Consider the following 20,280-nt stretch of genomic DNA (forward strand, 5'->3'; position numbering starts at 1 on the left):
TATGCCGATGATATTTTACTTTATTTAGAAAAGCCCGCTATTTCGTTAGGGGAAGTATTTAACTTAATAACCCGATTCTCACATTTATCAGATTATTCTATTAATTGGACAAAATCAACACTTCTACCTATTACAGAAAATTCATGGAACCCTGCAAGCCAGGACCCACACTACTCATTTCCTATAGGTAATTTAAAATATTTAGGCATAAAAATCTCACCTAAATTAACTGATTTAAATCATTTAAATTTTACTCCACTTCTGGTTAGCATTTATAATGACCTGGAGCGCTGGAATAATCTTCCTATTTCTCTAATAGGACGAATAGCCACAATTAAAATGAAAGTTTTACCCAAAATAAACAATTTTTTCTCAATGATTCCATTTAAACCTACGGCTAACTGGTTCCAGCTGTTGGACTCGGCCGTTACAAAATTTTACTGGAATAAAAAAAAAAAAGCAAAGATTGGTCTATCTACTCTTCAGAAAAGTTAATCCAAAGGAGGTCTAGAGGCACCAAATTTTATGCACTACTATATAGCTAACCAGCTACAATATATCATTCTATGGGCACAACCCAACAGAGATACTAACTGTTGGCTGGAACTACAACTGAAGGATTGTAATAACCTCAGACTTCTAGATTTACTCTTTATCACAACATCGATTAAGCAACATAATTGTTTTAAAACCCCATTGATTTCCGCCACCCTGACTGCCTGGTGGAAGGCACTAGAACTAGAAATTACAAAAGCCCAAGTGGAGCCCTGTGGGCTTTCTCCCCTATGGCATAACACCGACTTTCAACTTAACAACCAAACTGTAATGATTGGGGTCAGCTGTTTCTGTTTCCCTTGCAGTCACTGGGGAAACAGCTGGAGGGCGGAGCCCGCCAAACACACCTGCTGCCCATCAGCCCATCAGGCCAAGATAAAGGCCTGGCAGAAACAGCGAGGAGTGTCGGGTTATTACTCCGTGACGCTACTCACCAGACCTGACTTGTAGCGCTTCTACGTGAATCTACTCCGTATCCCAATGACTCGCCGTTTTGTCCGCCCTCGGGCGTGATTTTGTGTTTCCTTGTTTTTTGATTAAAACTAAGTTATCCGCATCCCTGCCGTGGCTCTCCTACCTTCCTGCACTTGGGTCCTCCACTCCCACACCGTAACACAATCGTTTTATTTAGGTGTGTGGGAGCAGAAAGGAATTACACATCTCAACCATTTTTTTTTCAGATAATATGTTTATATCATATACATCCTTGCTCCAAAAATACAAAATAAAAAGCGGAAATTTTTTACATTATCTGCAAGTTAAAAGTATGATAAAGAAACCAATTCCAACACTTCGGGGTATGCTCCAACCGCCTGTTTTAGCTAAAGATATTATCAAGCTTTCTCCGACAACAAAAAAACTCTCAAAAATATATAAGTTACTTTCATATACTGATAAAATGTCTTTACCCATCTTGAAATGGGAGACAGACTTGTCTATAGCTCCGGAATCTGACTTTTGCATTCAAGTTTGTGAAAACTTATTTAAAATGACAAAACACACACATTTACAACTTATCCAATACAAAATTATTCATAGAACATACATTACTCAATATATGATGAAGAAAATGGGACTCTCACTCTCCGACATTTGTCTCCAGTGTTTACAAAACACTACAGACACTTATTTTCATGCTTTATGGTTATGTACTCCGGTTATGTATTTCTGGACTAAAGTCTTAGAAAATTTTTCCGCTATCTTGGACTGTAGAATACCTTTATCTCCAAACTTGTGTTTGCTAGGTGACCTAACGACAACTGACTTACCACATAAACAAATTCAATCTACACTTGTAGCCCTTACTGGAAAAATAAACAAACTCTGAATATCGACCAATGGTCTAACCTCCTCATAAATCGCATTTTAATGGAAAAAATATCGGCCTCAAATAAAAACCAAATATCAAAATTCATCGAAATATGGTCTACGTATATAGAATATTTTAACCTAATTCTGGTTATTTAATTCTGCCTGTTAGCGAGAGCCACCACATCGTGATAACTTACATTGATGTCTCTGCATTTGGCAGTTTGTAACTAATGGTTGTATTTTTATAGTCAGGAACCCAGTTGCTGCCAACAGGATCGAGCAGATTCACCTCCAATGGGCACTAAAGGCTTATATTCGGATTCACTGCATGCCAGGGGGCTAATTCTACAGGTGCTGTCCCCCCCTGGCTGGGCGTGGGCGGGTCTGCCCCTCTGTTGGCTGCTGGGTGGCGGCTGCGTCTTGGTCGTTCCCTGGGTCTCGTGGGGGGTGCTGCGTTGTGGGGCTCTCCCTGGTGTTCGGGGCGGGGGTGCTGGGGTGGGGGGGGGGTGTCTGGGGATTTGGGGACCTGGGGGCGGCTGGGGCTGGGTTGGGGTGGATGGCGGGGGTGGGTGGGGTGCGGGGGGGTCGTGGGGGGAGCGGGGATTGTGGGCCGGTGGGGTGCCTCTCCCCCTCTCTCTGCGGCCCTGCCCCTGTCGTCTCCTTCCCCCGTCCCCTCCCCCTCCCCTGTCCGCCTTCCTCCCCCTCCCCTGGCCCGGGGGCTCCATCCGTGGCCTGGGTCTCGGCGCTCCGGGGGCCGGGAGGGTGGATGGGATTGGGGTTGTGCCCGCCCCGCTCCGGTGGACCTCCTGGCACTTCGGGCGGGCCCCAGTATTCCGGGGGGCAAGCCCTATCGCCCCGCCGGGCTGGTCCCATATGCCCGCCGGGGTCCCGGTGGGGTGGAGGGGGGTTTGGTGGTCGGGTGCGCCTCCCGCCCCCGCCCGGTTGGGGGGGGGCCCAGCTGGTCGCTCCTCTTAACTCACTGCACTAGTTTTGCACAATACACTTCAGACATAGAGGGCACATAACACACTTTGGGGGGGAGTGGGGTAGGGTGGAAACACCATCTTCGCCCTGCAACTCCCCTCCAATTTTAATGCACCATACAACTGGGGGGGGGGGGGCAGGGGTTGTGGGCCGGTGGGGTGCCTGGCGGGCCTGCAGTGCCCCGTCCTGCTGCGTTGGGTTGGGGGCGCGGGCCGCGTTGGGGTGGGGGGCGCTCCTGCTCCTGGGTTTGCTCTCCGGCCGGTGGCCCCTGCGGGGCCCGGGGGTCGTCCTTTGGCGCTGCCACGGCCTGGGGGGCCCTGAGGTGTTGCGCTCACTCTGTCCTGGCGGGGGTCGACGGCTCCCCTCTTTGGTGGAGATTTTCATGCATGCCAGATCCACCACACCAGCATCTATCGTAACTCAGACACAATCTGCTTCTCCCTCAGGTCATTGAATCGGTGGATGCTGGTGTCTGGGATCTCACTCTGCTTCGTCTGTCCTTCCTACCTTTCCTCAGTCTTTCCTTTGGGCCCTTGAGGTCTCCCTGATTTGTTGGAGTTTGGATGTCTCTGGGGTTGGTGAAGGACTCTGGTTGGTGGCCCGGTGGGTGATGTCTGGTCGGTACTGGACTTCACTTTCCTTTCTTTTCTTTGGTCCTTCTTCGGGTCTCCTGACGGCCCCACAACGCTGGATTCTGAAGTGTTTGGTTTAGGTGAACGGTATGGGATTTGTTTTTTTTTTACACGCACGCACGCACGCACGCACGCACACACACACACACACACGCACAAACACACACCCACATACAAAAAAAAAAAAAAGGAGAACAGTGATGATGACATGTCAAATGATCAATACTGAGCTCTCCAAAAAGAAGAAAAAAAAAAGAAAAGAGGTGGGACGTTTGACACTGAGACTTCGGAGCATGTGTCAGCCGAGTGAGACAGACTGCTCGAAACAATGTATCAAAAGCCCCGATGAAACCTCCGTGATCACGTGCTGATGACGTATGCGGCTTTATGCGCGCTAATGAGATACCGGAAATTACGTAACTGATTCAAACCCTTTGGCGCGGTGTCAGGCGCACAATTCCCTCATGTAGATATTTGCTTCACTTTATGTTCACCTGGAAAAGTTAGTTATTCGGTATGTTTCCAACAAAAGTACTCCCACAATGATGCAATTAAAGTTTCCAATTATGCATTACTTTTAAATCGTGTGTAGAAGATACAGGCTTGACCCAAGTATTTTCCACCGGGTTGCTATAAGCGCTTCTCCAAGACCCTCAGTCACATCTCCCAAAGACTGATGTTGAAATACTTGTCATCTGGCTTCACAGCGCACTTGTGTCATATCCAAATCATGTTTATAAAAATTGAATGAGTAACAGGACATCACATTGAACCATAGTACTGGTACAGTGTCAAAATATTGCAACACTTCCATGTGTACCCGATGATCATTAGATAGACACAAATGTAAGACTGAGTGTACTGGTGTTATGTTGGAATATAAATCAATCAGGCGAATCACTTTGAAGATTATAGCTGCTATGGCTCCAGCTGACCACCAGATGTCACCGGTACGATCTATCTTATGGGGCTTTGAAACTTCGACTCTTTTTCAAAAGCAATCAGCCGAAAGCCTCAAAAGCTTCACAAGGCTTCATTGTCCCATCTCACACTGTGTATATAGTAGTGATGGCAGTGCGACACTGAAGCTTCGATACAAGCTTCAAACCCTGAACTACAATTCCATAGAACCACTGCGATAAAGCGATACACGCGCCGATACGGGGTTTCACACTTGCGCACTCGGCAGAGTGCTGGAGCACCAGTGTTGTTCGTCCCATCACTACCTCCAAGCACTGATAACGCTTTTGAGAGGCACGTAATGACAAATGAGCCACCAGAGGGTGCTGCAACCGCACAAAAACAAAGACACTTACTGAAATGTTCACTTTAATTATTCACTTTTATTGTTCACTTTATTTTATCACTTCAAAACACTCAAGTGGAAATTAACTAATTGGAACGTCATGTCTCTTCATATTTCACATCCCTGGCACTTAATATTCCACACATTTTTTTATACCACAATCCGTAGTGTGGCCTCCATGACATGAAATTGTACAGTTACATTTTATCGTTGCATCGCTAAGCTAAACAGTGGAGAACAACAAAAGGTGGCAGTAGTGAGTACTAGAATTAAACTAATTGCTGATTGGCGTCCACAAAGTGGTCATCCAGACAGGAAGCTGCATTCGGACGGCGACGTCACATCAGCTGGATACTAGTCAGCAACGCAGACCACACCTCCAACCACTTGATGCTTCGCAGGTCTTGAATTTGATATTTGTGATCCATCTGGTGGATGTCGTTAAAGGTCAGGCGAAAAGTGTCGGCGTCACACCAGATGACAATCTGGATGAGGACAAATCAGAAAGTCAATAAGTACTCAATCAGTAAATGTAGTTTCTACAGGTGCATTTTCACATGTGGACATCTCTACTTGCGCCCACTTCAATTTATGCTCGTATTGGATTGATATTTTGGATTTTACGGATGCTAGGCCTCATCATAGATGCGCACTACAGAAAAAGCTTCAAAAGAAAAACACTTCCAAGTGTGACCAGATCAAGATCAAGTGGTGTGACCTTGAAGTCGAGTCCGGGTCCAAAGGGCCGTTGCTCTGGAAAGTTCTCCTGCCTCTTTTCACCCCACGAGCCGTCCACCATGGAGTTGAGCACGACGGTTCTGCTTTCAAAGTTGAACCTCAGGTGCAGCGCCGTCGCGTCGTCATCGGGGTGGAGGTCGCGCCCCAGCAGGTTGACGATGAGCCTGCCGCGCAAACACACAAAGTCGTCGTGGTAACGGGCTTCTTGACCTTGGGGCAGGGCGTGGCTTATTACGTCTCTGCTTTGGGATAGGCTCGTCCTCTGATGACTATGCTGCGGTTCACGCTGAGACCGTCATCGAGCGCACCTCTGAATCCGCCTTTCTGTACACGCACAATTGAGAAAAAATTTAATTTTAATCATTTATTTGCAAAAGACAATAAAAACGATCCTTTTTATGTCATTGTGGACAATATGGACAGATATTTCCAAAGATGACCTGAAAAAGGTCAGCTTACTTACAACACGGGGAGCTTATAATGCTATTCAGCATTCACAGCAAAAACCATTAACTCACCGAGTTGGCAAGCACGGGGAGCATGCACGAGCATGTGACATTGTGAGAGGAACACGCCATCCCACTGGCCGAGCTCGTGCAGATCTCGGGCTCCCGATTGGTCGGCGGAGCGGTGGTCGACGTCAGTGGGTAGTGGGGAGGGTGGGAGGTGGGGAGGGCGGGACAGGTAAGATTAGGAAGAGCGGGGCATGTAAGATCAGGACATTTCGGGAGGGCGGGACAGGTAAGATTAGGAAGAGCGGGGCATGTAAGATCAGGACATTTCGGACAGGCAAGGGATGGGGTCTCGTCTGCAGAGAAAAAAGAAATCCATTTGAAAGGACAGTGCACATTAGCAGACATGCAAACGTTGTTTGTCATGCGTCTTCTGAAGACACAGGACGTCTGCCTTTTCTTTCAGGGTCGCTAGCGCCACTCTTACTTTTTGAGCATGATGGCATAAGTCATTTGAAAAAAATACCGGAGTCTGGTTGCCATCAGCTGTATGACTGACTTAAAAAGAACTCTGGCAATTACTAAGCAATCATCTGTGCATGAAGAAGTCATGCTTCCAAAGTAAGCTATAAATAAACATTCAAAGCTAAATGAACTCATTCACTGCCATTGACGACTATAGACGTCAAAAATTCATGTGAACTTTTTCTATTTAACTTTTTTTTCCCATTTCATTTCATTTTTTATGAAAACCTAGAATTTATTTTTTTGTATATTTATAACAGATATAAAATTTGTGATTAATCTTGAGTCAACTATTGAAGTCATGCGATTAATTTCGAATAAAGATTTTAATCGTCTAACGCCCGTTATTTTTAATACTTTTTTTTTAAATTAGGGGCGTCAGGTGATACATTTTTTTAAATTGTAATTAATCACATGACTTCACTAGTTAACTAACGAATAATCACAAATTTTATATCTGTTCTGAATGTACAAAAAAAAAAGATCTAGGTTTTCATACTCTTGTTAGCAAGTGGAAAAAAACTAATAGAAATAGTTCAAATGAATTTTGGACGTATATAGCCGTCAATGGCAGTGAATGCGTTAACAAGTAAGTGATCGTGTGCTTGATGCCAAATATTGCATGTTTAAAACTAAGGTTGTCTATTTCATTTTTAACAAAAACTAATTTTGTTCCTAAATGCCATTTTCAAAACTGCACTTCCAATTAATTGACAAAACCCGGTGTGTTTTTTCCCGAATGTTACTATGAAAGTAACAAGTAATTAGCAAAGTAACTAAGTTACTTTATAATCACTTTCTCAATGTCAATGTGGCAACACATGGATTTGGATTGGATTGGACCAGGAATCCCGTCTCAATCTCCTCACCTGGAAAAGAAAGTTCCATGCAAAAAGAACGAGTCCAATTTTGCTGGGACGTCACATTACTAACCGCATTGTCGTAGCGACACGCTAAGGTAATGCAGCCACAAATCAACAAAGTGTGGACTCACCCACAGGGCGCTTGCAGATGTAGGCCAGGTACCTGTCGCAGTCCTTGGTGTACCAACCACTTTGCGTTATCACAGTGCAGTATCCGCTACTAGGTTTTTCGTGCAGCGGACCAGGACCCCATTGCCTGAAACAGGCAACAAGCTTTCACACAAGGGATTTATAAATTGGTGGCCCCCAACCTCCCAGAGCGGATTTCAGGCACAGAGATTTTTCCTGCTCCAAGCACTGAGTAAAGAAATGGCACTTACGACACTACTTGAAAGTAAAGCGTTCCATCAACCCACTTCCACTCTGAGTTATACTGATAAGCACGCCACAGGCCGATCCAGATAGCGTTCCTGGGAAATTGTGAACGCACCCAGTTCTGCAAGAATGGTAGAGAGAGTAAAGAAACGTTTCCATTAGCCCGGTTCCTTGCTTGGCCCTGCGTGGACGCATTTCCAAGACTTTTTGGGGCACAAGCGTTTACGATGGAACCGCTTTTCAGAACCATCTCGGAGCTAGCCTTTTTTTAAAGTTAAAGTACCACTGATTGTCACACCCAACTAAGTGGGGCGGAATTCCTTCTCCGCATTTGACCCAGGGAGCGGTGAGCCGCAGGGGCTGCGCTTGGGAATCATTTGGTGTTCTAAGCCCCCAATTCCAAACCTTAATGCTGAGTGTCAAGCCGGGCGGCATTGGGTTCCGTTCTTATTGTCTTTGGTATGACCCGGCCGGGGATTGAACCCACGACCTCCCAGCCTCAGGGCGAACACTACCGCCACGGCCAATGAGCTGATTTTTGAATCAACGCAAAACAGTGTCCGTTTTCAAGTTATGAAAATGAAAGAGCGGGAGCAAAAGGGAGCGAGAGAATGAGAGATACAATACAGAGAGATTGATCAAGATTGAGAGAGAGAAATGGAGAGAAATATATAGAGAGAAAAATAGAGAGGGAAATTGAAAGAGAAATAGAGAAACAGAGAGAGAGAAAGAAATAGAGAGCGATTGATAAAGATTGAGAAATAGAGAGAGAAATAGAGAGAGCGTAAGAGAGAAATAGAGAGAGCGATTGATAAAGAAAGACTGAGAGATAGAGAGAGAAATAGAGAGAGAGAAATAGCGAGAGAGAAAGCAATAGAGAAATCGAGAGGGAGTGAAAGAGAGAGAGAAATATAAAGAGAGTGAAAGAGATTGAGCGATAGAGAGAAATATATAGTGAGAGAAATAGAGAGACAGAGAGTGAGAAAGAGAGCATAGGAGAGAAATAGAGAGAGAGAGCGATTGATAAAAGATTGAGAAATAGAGAGAAATGAAGAGAGAGAAATATATAGAGAGAGAAATATATACATAGAGAGCAATAGAGAGAAAGAGAGAAATAGAGAGACAGAAAGAGAGAGAGTGCAATTGATAAAGATTGAGAGAGAGAAATAGAGAGATAGAGATTGAGAAATAGAGATAAAGAGAGAAATAGAAAGATAGAGAAAAAAATAAAGAAATAAGAGAGCAAGAAAGAGAGAGCGAAATGGAGAGAGGAATAAAAAGAAAGATAGAGAGAAAAAGAGAGAGAAATAGAAAGAGGAGGAAAAATAGAGAAATAGAGAGTGAGAACTAGAGAGAGAAATAGAAATAGAAAGAGAGAGGAGGAAAAATAGAGAGTGAGAAATAGAGAGAGAAATTGAGAAAAATATAGAGAAATAGAGAGATATAAATAGAAAGAGAGAAATAGAAAGGGAGAAATGGAGAGATAAATAGAGAGAAAGAAATAGAGAGAGAAATAGAAATAGAAAGAGAGAGAAGGAAAAATAGAGAAATAGAGAGAGTGAGAAACAGAGAAATAGAAAAAATATAGAGAGATAAATAGAAAGAGAGACAAAGAGAAATAGAGAGAAATAGAGAGAGAGAAATAGAAAAAGAGAGAGAAGGAAAAAGAGAAATATGGAGAGTGAGAAATAGAGAAAGAGAAAAATATAGATAAATAGAAAGAGAGAGAGAGAAATAGAAAGAGAAATAGAGAGAGAAAGAGAGAAATTGAGATAGATGGAAAGAGTGAAATAGAGAGAGAGAGAGCGTCACCTGCTCATTTCTGTCCCAAATGCTGGCCAGGAGGCCTCCCTTGGAGTAACAGCTGTGTAGAGCTCTTTGCCAACTCTGATAGTCGTTTGAGAAATAGTAACAGTGTTCCTTGTAGCGCCGCCAGTTGGTCGGACATTGGGAGAGCACTGGAAAAACAACAAGATGAGAAACACACCAAAATCCACCACACATGACCGCATTCATTGCATATACAGTAAAAATGATAGCTAGTCCAGGGGCTTGTCATGTAACATAGCAATGAACGTCTCTGCCATTCCAAGTGGTGTCCTTAGGGGGCGCTATAGGACAATTAAGGTCACATGGGGCGCAGACACTTCTAATAGGCCTACAGTATACGTCCCCGATCCATCAGGCAGGGCCTACGTATAGTGGCGCAGATGGGATTTTAGAACTGGGGGGGGGGGGGGGGGTGACAGGGACTAAAACATTTAATTAATTAATAATTAATGTTGGATAAAATCTAAACAAAGATGTAGCAGCTGACATGTATATTTTATAGTTCCGGTATTTCAATTACGCTATAGCCGACATGTCAAGCATTATCTAGCTAAGGAGAGAAAAGTTACAAACACCGACTGAATATTGTTCATTCTATCTTTCAAATTGAGCAAACACCTTTTTTGTTTGTTTTTGTTTACAGTGTATTAAAAGACTCGAACTGTGACGGTGTGTTCGGTTGAAAATCGCAATTTAGAGATCTAATAACTGTCGCCAAAGTAGCGTGCTCCCAGCGCTTCCCAGCCTTATAAATGCACAACTAAACACGTAAAGTTACTACAAAGAAACACTTGGTGGGGTTGTGCACGCACGGCTCTCATTTAAGATAAAAAAAAACATAGGAAAAGTGCATACAAGCCGAGCGTTGTGGCGTAGGCCTACTTGTTGCGTCTCCGTGGCGACTCGGGCGCCTTGAAGTGCACAGTATGATTTTTTTATTCCCATAAAATTCTAAATTGCTGTTATTTTTTTGATAGTCCTTTGCCATTTAAAAAAAAGTCTCAAGAGCTCACAATGAGTGCAATGACATTTTTTAAAGGAAAACCTCGATAAGAGTTGAACTCGGAATTAAAAGAATATAACTTCATTAGACTTTTGGACAAAGTATTGCGGCGGGGGTGGTGGGTGGGGGTTATTTTTCATCCAAAGTTAATTAAGTAAGTACACTCTCACCTGAACAAGTCCACCAAAGGACAAAGGTAACAAGGAAAGTCACTGCATGAATCCTCATGTTCGGAACTTCCACTGGACGGAAACTAACAGCAGGGGCACACTTAGCAGCAGGGGATCACCGAGTCAACTGCGTCGCACCTCCCTCCGCCCTCTTGTCCCCAGATCACAATGATACCACGTCACAAGCAGACGAAACAAGGGGGGAAAAAGCTTTGCGGGACCCTGTGCGACGTCATTTCAAAGCCTTGAAGACCTGTGTGACGTCATTTCAAAGCCTTGTAGCCTAATAATAATAACTAGAAAAATTCCCGCGGAAATTTTGAATGGGACTGCTGACTCTTGTAAATGAGCTGAACAGTTTAAAATTTAAACGACTGGAATCGGTCAAGAAATGTGGAAGTTAACCATAATCAACATCAACTAAAAGTATCTTACTGTCCATAAAACAATGTAAATGAGCTGAACAGTTTAAAATTTAAAGGACGAATCGGTCAAAAAATGTGGAAGTTAACCATAATCAACATCAACTAAAAGTATCTCACTGTCCCTTTAAGAAAAATGCACTTTCACGCACACACATTTGACTTGGAGACGTCACGCACCCATATTCCATTGATATTGTATGAGAGACGCACACCTGGAACAAAAGCCTCTCACGACTTAATGGTTCAAAAAATGGCTCGTTAGAACGGCCAGGGTTTGGGGAACACGAGCATGTTCTAATTTTTTTAATCGGATGAAAAATGACCAAATGAGAGCAGGTTGAAAACTTATGATTTATCCAAAATAAAGAGGAAAAAAGAGGCGAATTTAACATGGAAAAGATAGGCGAGTTAGTCCGACTTCTCCTCGCTTAAAGTGAAAATAAAGGTACTAAATGACACCTTAGCCAAATAAAAGTTAGTTTGTCTGAAAGAAGAGACTTGTCACTACAAAATGTGAGAATTTGATGCCTAGTGAGCAAAGATTGTGGCCATGGTGACGAGTTGAAGTGAAACTTTTGGAAATAGATTTTTCTGCCCTCTTGTGGGTCACAACTTAAGGGGTGACCAAGTTGTCCCGCCAACGGGCCTCCTTTTTGTTCAATATTAGAGTCATACTGTAAATGGTATATCCCATAATGGCGGGACATGGGTGTGAAGTTCCACACACTCTTTGACCGTCCTGTTATGGTGAATGAATGAAATTGACATCTACGTAAAAGAGGCTAGTGGCATGTTAATAAGCACATGGTGGTATTTCTGTGAATGGAGGGGCGATCACAGTGGGATTAGTGGTCATTGTGGAGCCTAACTGGCTTTACACAAGCATGTCAAGGGTAAGATGGCAAGGAGAGGAGGGGGCGGGGGGCAGGCAAAAAAGAAAAAAAAAGACACGAAGGGGGTTGGGGTGAGGGTAACCTGAATGGGGTTGCGTCTCAGGAGCAGCAGTGGCTTCCAGTCTTTCTGGGGGTACAGAGGAAGAAGAGGAGGAGGAGGCAGAAGAAGGGGCCGCTCGCCGCCCCTGTCCTGGGGGGGGTCGGCCAGGCGAAGTAACCGCTGCAAACGCCTACACACTAAACTTATGGGCAGCCGATGAGGGCCGTACTCTGACGGAGGGGCGGAGGGAGAAAGGGTGGATATTATGGAGGGGAGGAGAGGAAGTGGAGGACATGATGCTGAAGGAGAGGAACTGCTGCTTGCGAAGAAAGGCTACACGCGCCCACACCCATGTAGACTACTCAAACATTAAAAAGAGACATATGATATTTTTCTACAAATTAAGACAGTTATCCTGTGTTTCAATGCTTCATCAAACTATTTTTTATAGTCATGAGAGGGGCCAACATCAAAATGTCAACTTTGCACACCGTTTAAAGGTACATTTTCTGGCATCGATGGTATTTTAGCTATATAATTTCACCCATATGGCCAGTTAGCACTCTCAACTATGAACAATCAAAGAGTATTTCTTCTATAAAATGTCACCTTTTATAATATACACACGCCAGGGGGACACTTACCGGACAGCGCCGTTTCCGACACGGCGGGTGCCGTGGTCCCTGCAGTGGGAGTCGTCTGTCTCTGCAACCCTGAGGATGACTCTGCTGACCTCTCCGACTGATGATGTGCCGGAAGAGGGAAGTACGGTAGCAGCTGCTGCTGATGCGGACGAGGAAGAGGACACAGCAGGACTGGTTCGCACATCCGCTGCATCGGTTGTTGCAGGCCTCTGGGGGGCGCTGGTCCCCTGGTTGGAGGCACCTATCCAAAGAACGCATAAGCAGCGAGATTTAAGATGGAGCAAGAGTGCTCGATTTGGGAGTTCGTGAAACTAATGCGGGCGGAACATTAGAGGTGGGTTTTTTTCTTGAACTTTTTGGAAATCGAGCTGCCTATTTGTTGCATTATTAATATTGTTGGTTTGGACTTGCACTACTTTAATGTGACTTTTGCGATGCATGTTGTTGACTGTGCACGTTGATCAATAAAGCGTTAAAAAAAACTTTTGTGAAATCGAAATATATTAATTATACAGATTTGCGCACATAACATTATCGCCATTAACTGTCCTCTTTTGGGTTCTTAGTCAATTTGTAAAAGTGTTTGATTTGTTCAAAAAATAATGATAATAAAGTTTTGAAATGACGGACAGGTGATGCTAAGTTGTGTCGAGCCATTGTGCTATGGGGAGACAATGAAAATAAGCAACATTTATTTTATGAAGTTAAATTATTATTAACTTATATTTTACTGCAATATTTACACAAATTAATAATTTTTTAAGGCATTTTGCCTAGATGCTACTTTCTAAATTTATTTTTAAATCTCACGTACCTCCATTTGAGAAAAAACATCTTTTATGTAACTGCTCCATTAGGTTCTCAAAAATAAAGCGCTCATGAAAAATTAATGTACTGAAAATTGCACTCCCCCTTACCAACGAGGTATTGACAATTCCAAACATCTGGGGCATTTCTTATATTTCCGCTTCATTTCCACGGTACAGCCTGGTATTGTATTGCTTTTGCCTGTGTCTAGCATACAAACCAGGCATGTTGTTATAGTAGTCAAACAACATTTGATCACATTTTCAAATCAAATTACAGCGACTCAAAGTCCAATGCTTTTCCATGAGCGGAGAGCGTCCTTTCACTGAGGATAAATGTTGCATTCGGGGAAGTTGGAAATCAGATTTATCCCACTTGGATTGTGTTAGTTCCGACCTCAAAGCGTTCGAGGCAAATGAAAATACAAGACATATGTTCACATCACACAATGTGATTTGGAATGCCTGCGTTAACCAGAACAACAAATAATTCATTGGAATCAGCCATTTTTTGTTGTTTACATTTGCCCCAAACACTTGGGGCAAATGAGGGCGGAACTGGGACACTTCAAGTAGGTGTTGAAGAAAATAATATTTTTCTTCGCGTGTTCGTTTTCTTTCGGATAGTGAGAATGTTGATTATCTGAATACAGGCTGGAGATCGGTGAACAGTTCCTTCGAAGGTTTTATTTCTACAGAATATTCCGGCCACAAGCGAGCTCCCAGCAATGGTGGCAGCGTCTCGCAAGTGCGAAGTTACAGCGGACTCACAACATTCTTATACTATCTTGAAGTAGCGGTACCACAAAGCCTCCACCAATGAGATAAGACTTTAAAAAGACATCATTGATTACAGACACTTCAACCACAGACAATGGCCCATTGTTGTGGAAATAGATTAAGTCTGTTAGATTACCTCTTTTTGTAATCTTTTGCGTGTTCAAATAAATCAGAGTTGAGATCTCGTGAAGAGGGTCCTTGCAAGGTTTTTTAATCAGAAAGTTTCTGATGACACAAAGGAATTTCACCAAGCCATGTTTCTGTCCAAATGTGTGTCGTCTCTCTCAGACACGGGACTTTTATTAGAAAAAAACAATGTTTCCCAGGAAACTGCCTCTCCCCTCCCAGTATGCTAGCTCGTCCTTGATTTTTCAAAAAACGGATTTCTAACGAACAGAAACTAGACTTAGATAAATAAAATAAAAATAGATATCTAGACTTAGATAAATAAAAGAAACGTATTAACTTTCTCATTTCTGGGAAAAGAGAACAGATAACAAAGAGGACAAAAGCATGACTCATCAACCTATATTGAGTTAACAGTTATATCTACATCTTCACAACTTTAACTAAATTCAAAAGAGGTAAAATATAAAATGAAATAGTAAAATGTTAACAGGTCCCAGTCATGACGATAAGACTTTAAAAACATTATTGATTACAGACACTTGGCAGAAATTGCGACATCACTCACAAAGACACATCCACAGATACGATCATGCATCGGTCGTGGTCCCATCACGACAAACGTGGGACAACATCATGTCTACCATATTTCTGACAATGACCCGAGGTGGGTGGACGTTGTGAGGCTGTTGGTGCGCCACGCACATCTGCCAGGCGTCCACCAGCATAACGTTGAGATCCTTGAACATGGCACGCAGCACGACGTCCAGTTGCAGCGCAAACCAGTCGCTGAAGATCAGGCTGAGCTCCTGATCCAGTGCCCTAGGGTTGGGCGTGCGGACCACAACCGCCGTCCCTGGGGCCCGGTTCAGCAGTCGCACCACCGCCTTGCGGATATGCCGGAGGCGGTGTATGTACACCTCCACAGGGAACGGACTGAAGTGAGCCCAGAGGCTGAGCGCCACAACCGTGTTGGGACCGCCGGTCAGGCCGTCCAGCTCGTTGGCGATGTAGCGTATCTTGTGTGCCACAGCATTGGCCTTGGAGACGATGGGCGGGCCGTGGAAGTGGTACTTGAGCAGAATGTTGTGGGTGCTGTCCAGCGCCATGAAGGGCCCCACCTTTATTGTACTCTCCTGTTTGAATTCCTTCATTCCTGCAGAGCAGAAGAAAATAAAGCTACATGAGAGGAAACTACTGGTCAAGATCAAGTGGCGGTTCAGCATCTTTAACAAGACATTTGGACGTCATCACAAACACTGCCAAAAGTGTAATAACTGTGTCACTCATCCAGAGTCACATACATGTAAATACCTCTTTAATATAGTGACTTGACGTACCACTTCTACTATATGCACTAAAAACATAAAATATTATGGCATTATTTCAAGGAAACACTACACAACAAACCCCAACAGTCTTGAAAAACAATTTTATAGTCTCAGTTGATAGGGTGTAATCACTATCATCATCAACTGCTTACAGATAAACCAAACTTCATTTATTTCTTAAATAAAATATTTATTGAGCATTGACAGTACATTTTTGATACAATCCATACAAAGGAAATAACTAATGCACACCATTTTTAATTAATTATTTGTTTGTTCAAAAATCATCTCCCATTCCCCTCAGTAACACTTGTGATTGTGTTTTGCCTCTTTTATGTGTTATTATTGTACAGACAAGGTTCAATATAGTTATATTGTTTATATTTGTGAATTAAAGTTTTGCTACTTTTGGTATTAAATTAATGTAACTCAGTGACACCCTTAGTAACAAAGGCAGGCAGTCTGTGTTATAACATAATGGCCTATGTAAGGAGCATTGGAGTTACAGTTGATTGACAATGACACAGTCAATGACACAGTCAATGACACAGTCAATGACACAGTCAATGACACAGTCAATTTAAGATGATGGGAATATTCTTGATTTCAAAACGAATGTTTGGGCTGCTTCCAGCATGATTTTAAAATGATTTGTGGCCCAAACTATAGGGCGGCCCACCGGGAATTGTCCCGGGCCTCCAGATGGCCCAGTCCGGGCCTGGTGTAAAGGAAAAGTTAATAAATAAATCAATGTAAATAATGACACTGTGTTAATGAAAATACTATTCATATATTATTTTAAAATAGGTAAAAGGATAAAATAGCAAATAAAAAATGTGGAATTGTGAGCTGTATTGATTATGTAAAGCAGGAAAGCTCAGATGTCTGATTCTTGTGGCACAGTATGTCGTGCAGGTCAACAACCTTTTTGAAAACGAGAGCTACTTCTTGGGATTAATACAAAGGGTTTGAAACACACTTGTGAAATAACAAATGTGCTCAAATTACCTATAATAATTATGCCTCTTTATTAATAAATAATTATTTTCATTGGATGTGAAGACACCACACCAATCATGTTTTTAAAATCGTGATTTTTCATAATAATTAGGAAATGTAAAAAGGCAACACTTTATACTGTAGCGATGTGTAAACCTGTAGCGACTTTAACATGTAACAATGTCATTTCACATAATTCTGGAAATGATTATGTTGTGGAATGATGCCGTTTTTGTGCCTATATGCCAATACAAATATGGAACAATAAGGTGGATGGTTTGATAGGTGGAATGACGAAGAGGTCCAGGCAAGCATTTAAAGGACAAGCACCTCCAGAGAAAATCAGCAAAGAAGAATGATAGGGTTTACCAGCTTATCACTGACAATTCTGTAAGTTATTTGATTTGGGATTTTGTCAGGTTCAGATGTAGACATTTATCAAATAAAGAGAGAGGAAGCATCTGGTTCCAAATTTATTGCTCATGAGGAAGAGAAAACTGCAGCCTTAGTTTGATCGGTACAGAGTCTCTCTTGGTTCATCATTCAAATAGTCCCCTTATATGTACTAATCGGGGCATCTGATTACATGACAGAAAGAGAAAAACAACTCCTATCTCACTTCACACTCTCTAGGTACGGCATGCAAGTCCAGGGGGCCCTGGCGTTGACGTGTGTCACGTCTTCTTATCAGTTGTCCCCACTCGGCAGCTGAGTCGTCCACTTGCAACTTCACCAAATACAATAACACTCCTTTGCAATACATAGCAATCCTAAACAGAAATTACTACACTATTACGTTGACTTGTGTTTCCCAAGAGGCAATTCACTTCAACACGGCAAATGTATAATAATCCTCCAAAATAATTCCTACAGATTTATTAGGGGAAAAAAACATCTGTATTAATTGATTCCCTCACCAAATGTGAATCAATAAGGAAATCAGCAAGGAATCAGATACATAAACAGCATCAATAATGGAAGCAGAATCACAAAATTCTTATCAATTCTCATCCCTATTTCTAAGTTTGTGCTCAAGTACATTTCAGATATTGTAATTTTTTTTATTGACCAGGGGCTGATTCAATTCATTTCTATGTTTACACTTTTGTTTCCCACCACTGTCCACCATTCAGCCATTAAGACACACTCACCTGGAAGAACAGTGACGAGGTACTCGAACCACTGGCGCATGGTGGAGTCGCCGTACAAGTAGACCAACTTGTTGGCCAAGCACTGAGTGATGGACAGCCCATCAACCTGGCGCTCGGTCACGCCACCCAACGGCCTCCAAATATCCTGGTAGTAGTATCCAGATGTTGCCAGCTTCACGGGATCCGGTATTTTACTGCCATTTTCTACATTGATGGCGGACACAATGTGGTGACTAATCGCCATCCCCCAAAAGTGAGAGTTATAATTCTGTAGGTCAACAGTACCTTTCTTTGAAGGCAGCACGACGATGGTGTCCGATGTGGAAGCATGGATGGGATATTTAAGGTTCACGCCTCTGATGTCAAAAAGTGGATTACAACAGAATTAACAACAATTAGATACTACAATGATATTTGTACAAAGAGAGTGAGCTATTCCAACGGTACCAGCCACAATCCTAAAACCTAAATCCCATCCATCAGTGCTACTGCCTCCGTGACCCGACCCCGGATAAGCGGTAGAAAATGGATGGAACACTTTAAAAACAGTTGGGCCAAATATAACTCAGCTATGGGTCAAAAATGGACCGATCCTCAACTTGGGTCGATTTGACCCAACTTTGAGTCAAGAAATGGGTCTTTCAGTGTAAAACAACTCATAAATATTGGTCAGATCATTTACTTGGGTCAAAAATATAGGTCATTTTGTATAAAACAACCTAGAAAGTTGGGTCAAATTGACCCATTAAGTGGATCGGTCCATTGTTTATCCATAATTGGGTTACTTTTGACCCAACTGTTTTCAGAGTGTATTGCAATGGTACCAGCCAAATCCTCCTTCGATGACACTAGGAAGTCATAAAACAGAAATAGAAATACTAGATTGTTTTGTTTCAGATTTTCGGTTATGAAACCAAGTGCTGTTTAGAAGTACTTTAGAGATGACACTTACAATAACCTAAATGTGATTTTTGGGTCAACAGCTTGTTCTGTTTGGATTACCTTTGGAACAGCTTATGTCAAATATTTATTGAGTGTACAAACTTCTGAAAGAGCAAAGCCTCCTTGTTGGTGATGATGTTTTTGAGGGGGCTTTCCATGAAGTGGTTGTTTCTGGTGTCACAGCTGAGCATTTTGGGCTTGTAGCAATACCAAGCATCACCAGTGTGAAGGTCCGTGTAGTTACACAGTGGCCCCTTGTCTTGCGGCAGGCACAGGTTGCACCCCATCTTCTCAGACTGCTCTCCTTGGTGAAAGATGCTGGAGAAGTACACTCGATCGGGCCGTTTCTCCCTCAGTCGCTGCAGCACGGCGATGGCCTCGTTCGAGTGTACCATCATGACCTCGACCTGAGCAGAGCCCTCCCACAGAAGCGGGAATCGAGCGGAATAAAGTCCGTTCTTGTGGTCCAGCACCTCCCGGGCCACGCCCGCTTTGTATTTTGGGGAGTGCAACCGAGCCAACAGCAAATCGCCGCCGTAGCGCTTGGGTTGGCCTTTGAAGTCGTGCAGGTGGATCTGCACTTCCAGCTGGTCACCCACGTACCAACTGTGGTTGTTTTGGGAGGTTACGATGGTGAACAGGCTGTGGGCCAGGTCACTCGTCTGGGACAGGTTGAGTGGTTCGGAGCCAGAGGGCGGCCGGGGCCAGGCGATGGAGTCCAACAGGTTGCGTTCCTCAAGCTCTTCTTCAGTGGACAGTGGCTGGTACAGATGAGGACAGAAGGTGCGCTGGTGGGGAAATGTTGGGAGGTTTTTAAATGGATTTGATGATTGGTTCCGGTTCTGGACCTTGTACGGTGGTGACACTGTGTGGTACTTCCAACTCTGAAAAGATCACATGTCAAGCATATATAGTTACATTTGCTGTTTTGTTTATTAACTGTGCACACTGCAGAGTGGCGGACTTTCTCATGTGTGACGTATGGCTGGGCAATTAATCAAAATGTGGTTAAGATTTACACGTGCATGGGTGTGTATGTTTGTATGTGTGTGAGTCCCACCTCCCACAGTTGGGTAGGGCCACGGCTGCACAAGGTGCAGGCAATAGCAAATAGTTGGCTGTCAATTAGGCTGGAAGTCCATTAAAAACAGAAATGCACTGCAACCAAAACACAGCAAATGCAAAATATACCAAAAACAACAAAAATAAAAAGCAAGATTACAAAACTCGAGCATGAAAAAAAAATACTTCCACCTTATGACAGCCCTGTTCCTACATATGCTTTGCACTTTGAAGTGGTTATTAACCTTCGTCTTGTGTTAACTTTCTGTTACCATCTCTTATGTTAACGGGTCGGTTTCGACCCGTGTCTTAAATCAGCTGTAAAATATAATAAAAA

General features: G+C 43.1%; 2 protein-coding genes across 2 annotated transcripts; both read right to left on the reverse strand.

Moving 5' to 3' along the window:
- Nucleotides 1-4,805: 4,805 nt before the first annotated feature.
- Nucleotides 4,806-10,939, reverse strand: LOC144040877 (uncharacterized). The gene is made up of 8 exons (XM_077555237.1): nucleotides 10,745-10,939; nucleotides 9,554-9,699; nucleotides 7,747-7,862; nucleotides 7,498-7,622; nucleotides 6,045-6,334; nucleotides 5,762-5,850; nucleotides 5,507-5,690; nucleotides 4,806-5,273 (listed from the first exon to the last, which is right to left on the reverse strand). The coding sequence occupies exons 1-8, from the start codon at nucleotides 10,800-10,802 to the stop codon at nucleotides 5,127-5,129; spliced, it is 1,155 nt and encodes a 384-aa protein (XP_077411363.1). The 5' UTR covers nucleotides 10,803-10,939; the 3' UTR covers nucleotides 4,806-5,126.
- A 3,722-nt stretch (nucleotides 10,940-14,661) lies between these two features.
- LOC144040880 (NXPE family member 3-like) lies at nucleotides 14,662-19,908 on the reverse strand. Its single transcript, XM_077555239.1, has 5 exons — nucleotides 19,903-19,908; nucleotides 18,984-19,765; nucleotides 18,225-18,295; nucleotides 17,940-18,143; nucleotides 14,662-15,614 (listed from the first exon to the last, which is right to left on the reverse strand). Exons 1-5 carry the CDS (start codon nucleotides 19,906-19,908, stop codon nucleotides 15,049-15,051), a joined length of 1,629 nt encoding a protein of 542 aa, XP_077411365.1. The 3' UTR covers nucleotides 14,662-15,048.
- Between the last annotated feature and the right edge of the window lie 372 nt (nucleotides 19,909-20,280).

Source organism: Vanacampus margaritifer, unplaced genomic scaffold (assembly GCF_051991255.1).
Source record: "Vanacampus margaritifer isolate UIUO_Vmar unplaced genomic scaffold, RoL_Vmar_1.0 HiC_scaffold_42, whole genome shotgun sequence".
In the NCBI taxonomy this organism is placed as follows: Eukaryota; Metazoa; Chordata; class Actinopteri; order Syngnathiformes; family Syngnathidae; genus Vanacampus; species Vanacampus margaritifer.

Excerpts from the sequence above, each read along its gene's own strand:
- LOC144040877 (XM_077555237.1), bottom strand. The coding sequence starts at position 10,802 with ATGAGGATTCATGCAGTGACTTTCCTTGTTACCTTTGTCCTTTGGTGG. Across the intron at positions 7,623-7,746 it reads CTTTACTTTCAAGTAGTGTC|GCAATGGGGTCCTGGTCCGC; the intron begins GTAAGTGCCATT and ends TGCCTGTTTCAG. Across the intron at positions 6,335-7,497 it reads CATCTGCAAGCGCCCTGTGG|ACGAGACCCCATCCCTTGCC; the intron begins GTGAGTCCACAC and ends TTTTCTCTGCAG.
- LOC144040880 (XM_077555239.1), bottom strand. Across the intron at positions 18,296-18,983 it reads GAGGCTTTGCTCTTTCAGAA|AGGCGTGAACCTTAAATATC; the intron begins GTTTGTACACTC and ends TTTTGACATCAG. Across the intron at positions 15,615-17,939 it reads CCTCGTCACTGTTCTTCCAG|GAATGAAGGAATTCAAACAG; the intron begins GTGAGTGTGTCT and ends TCTGCTCTGCAG.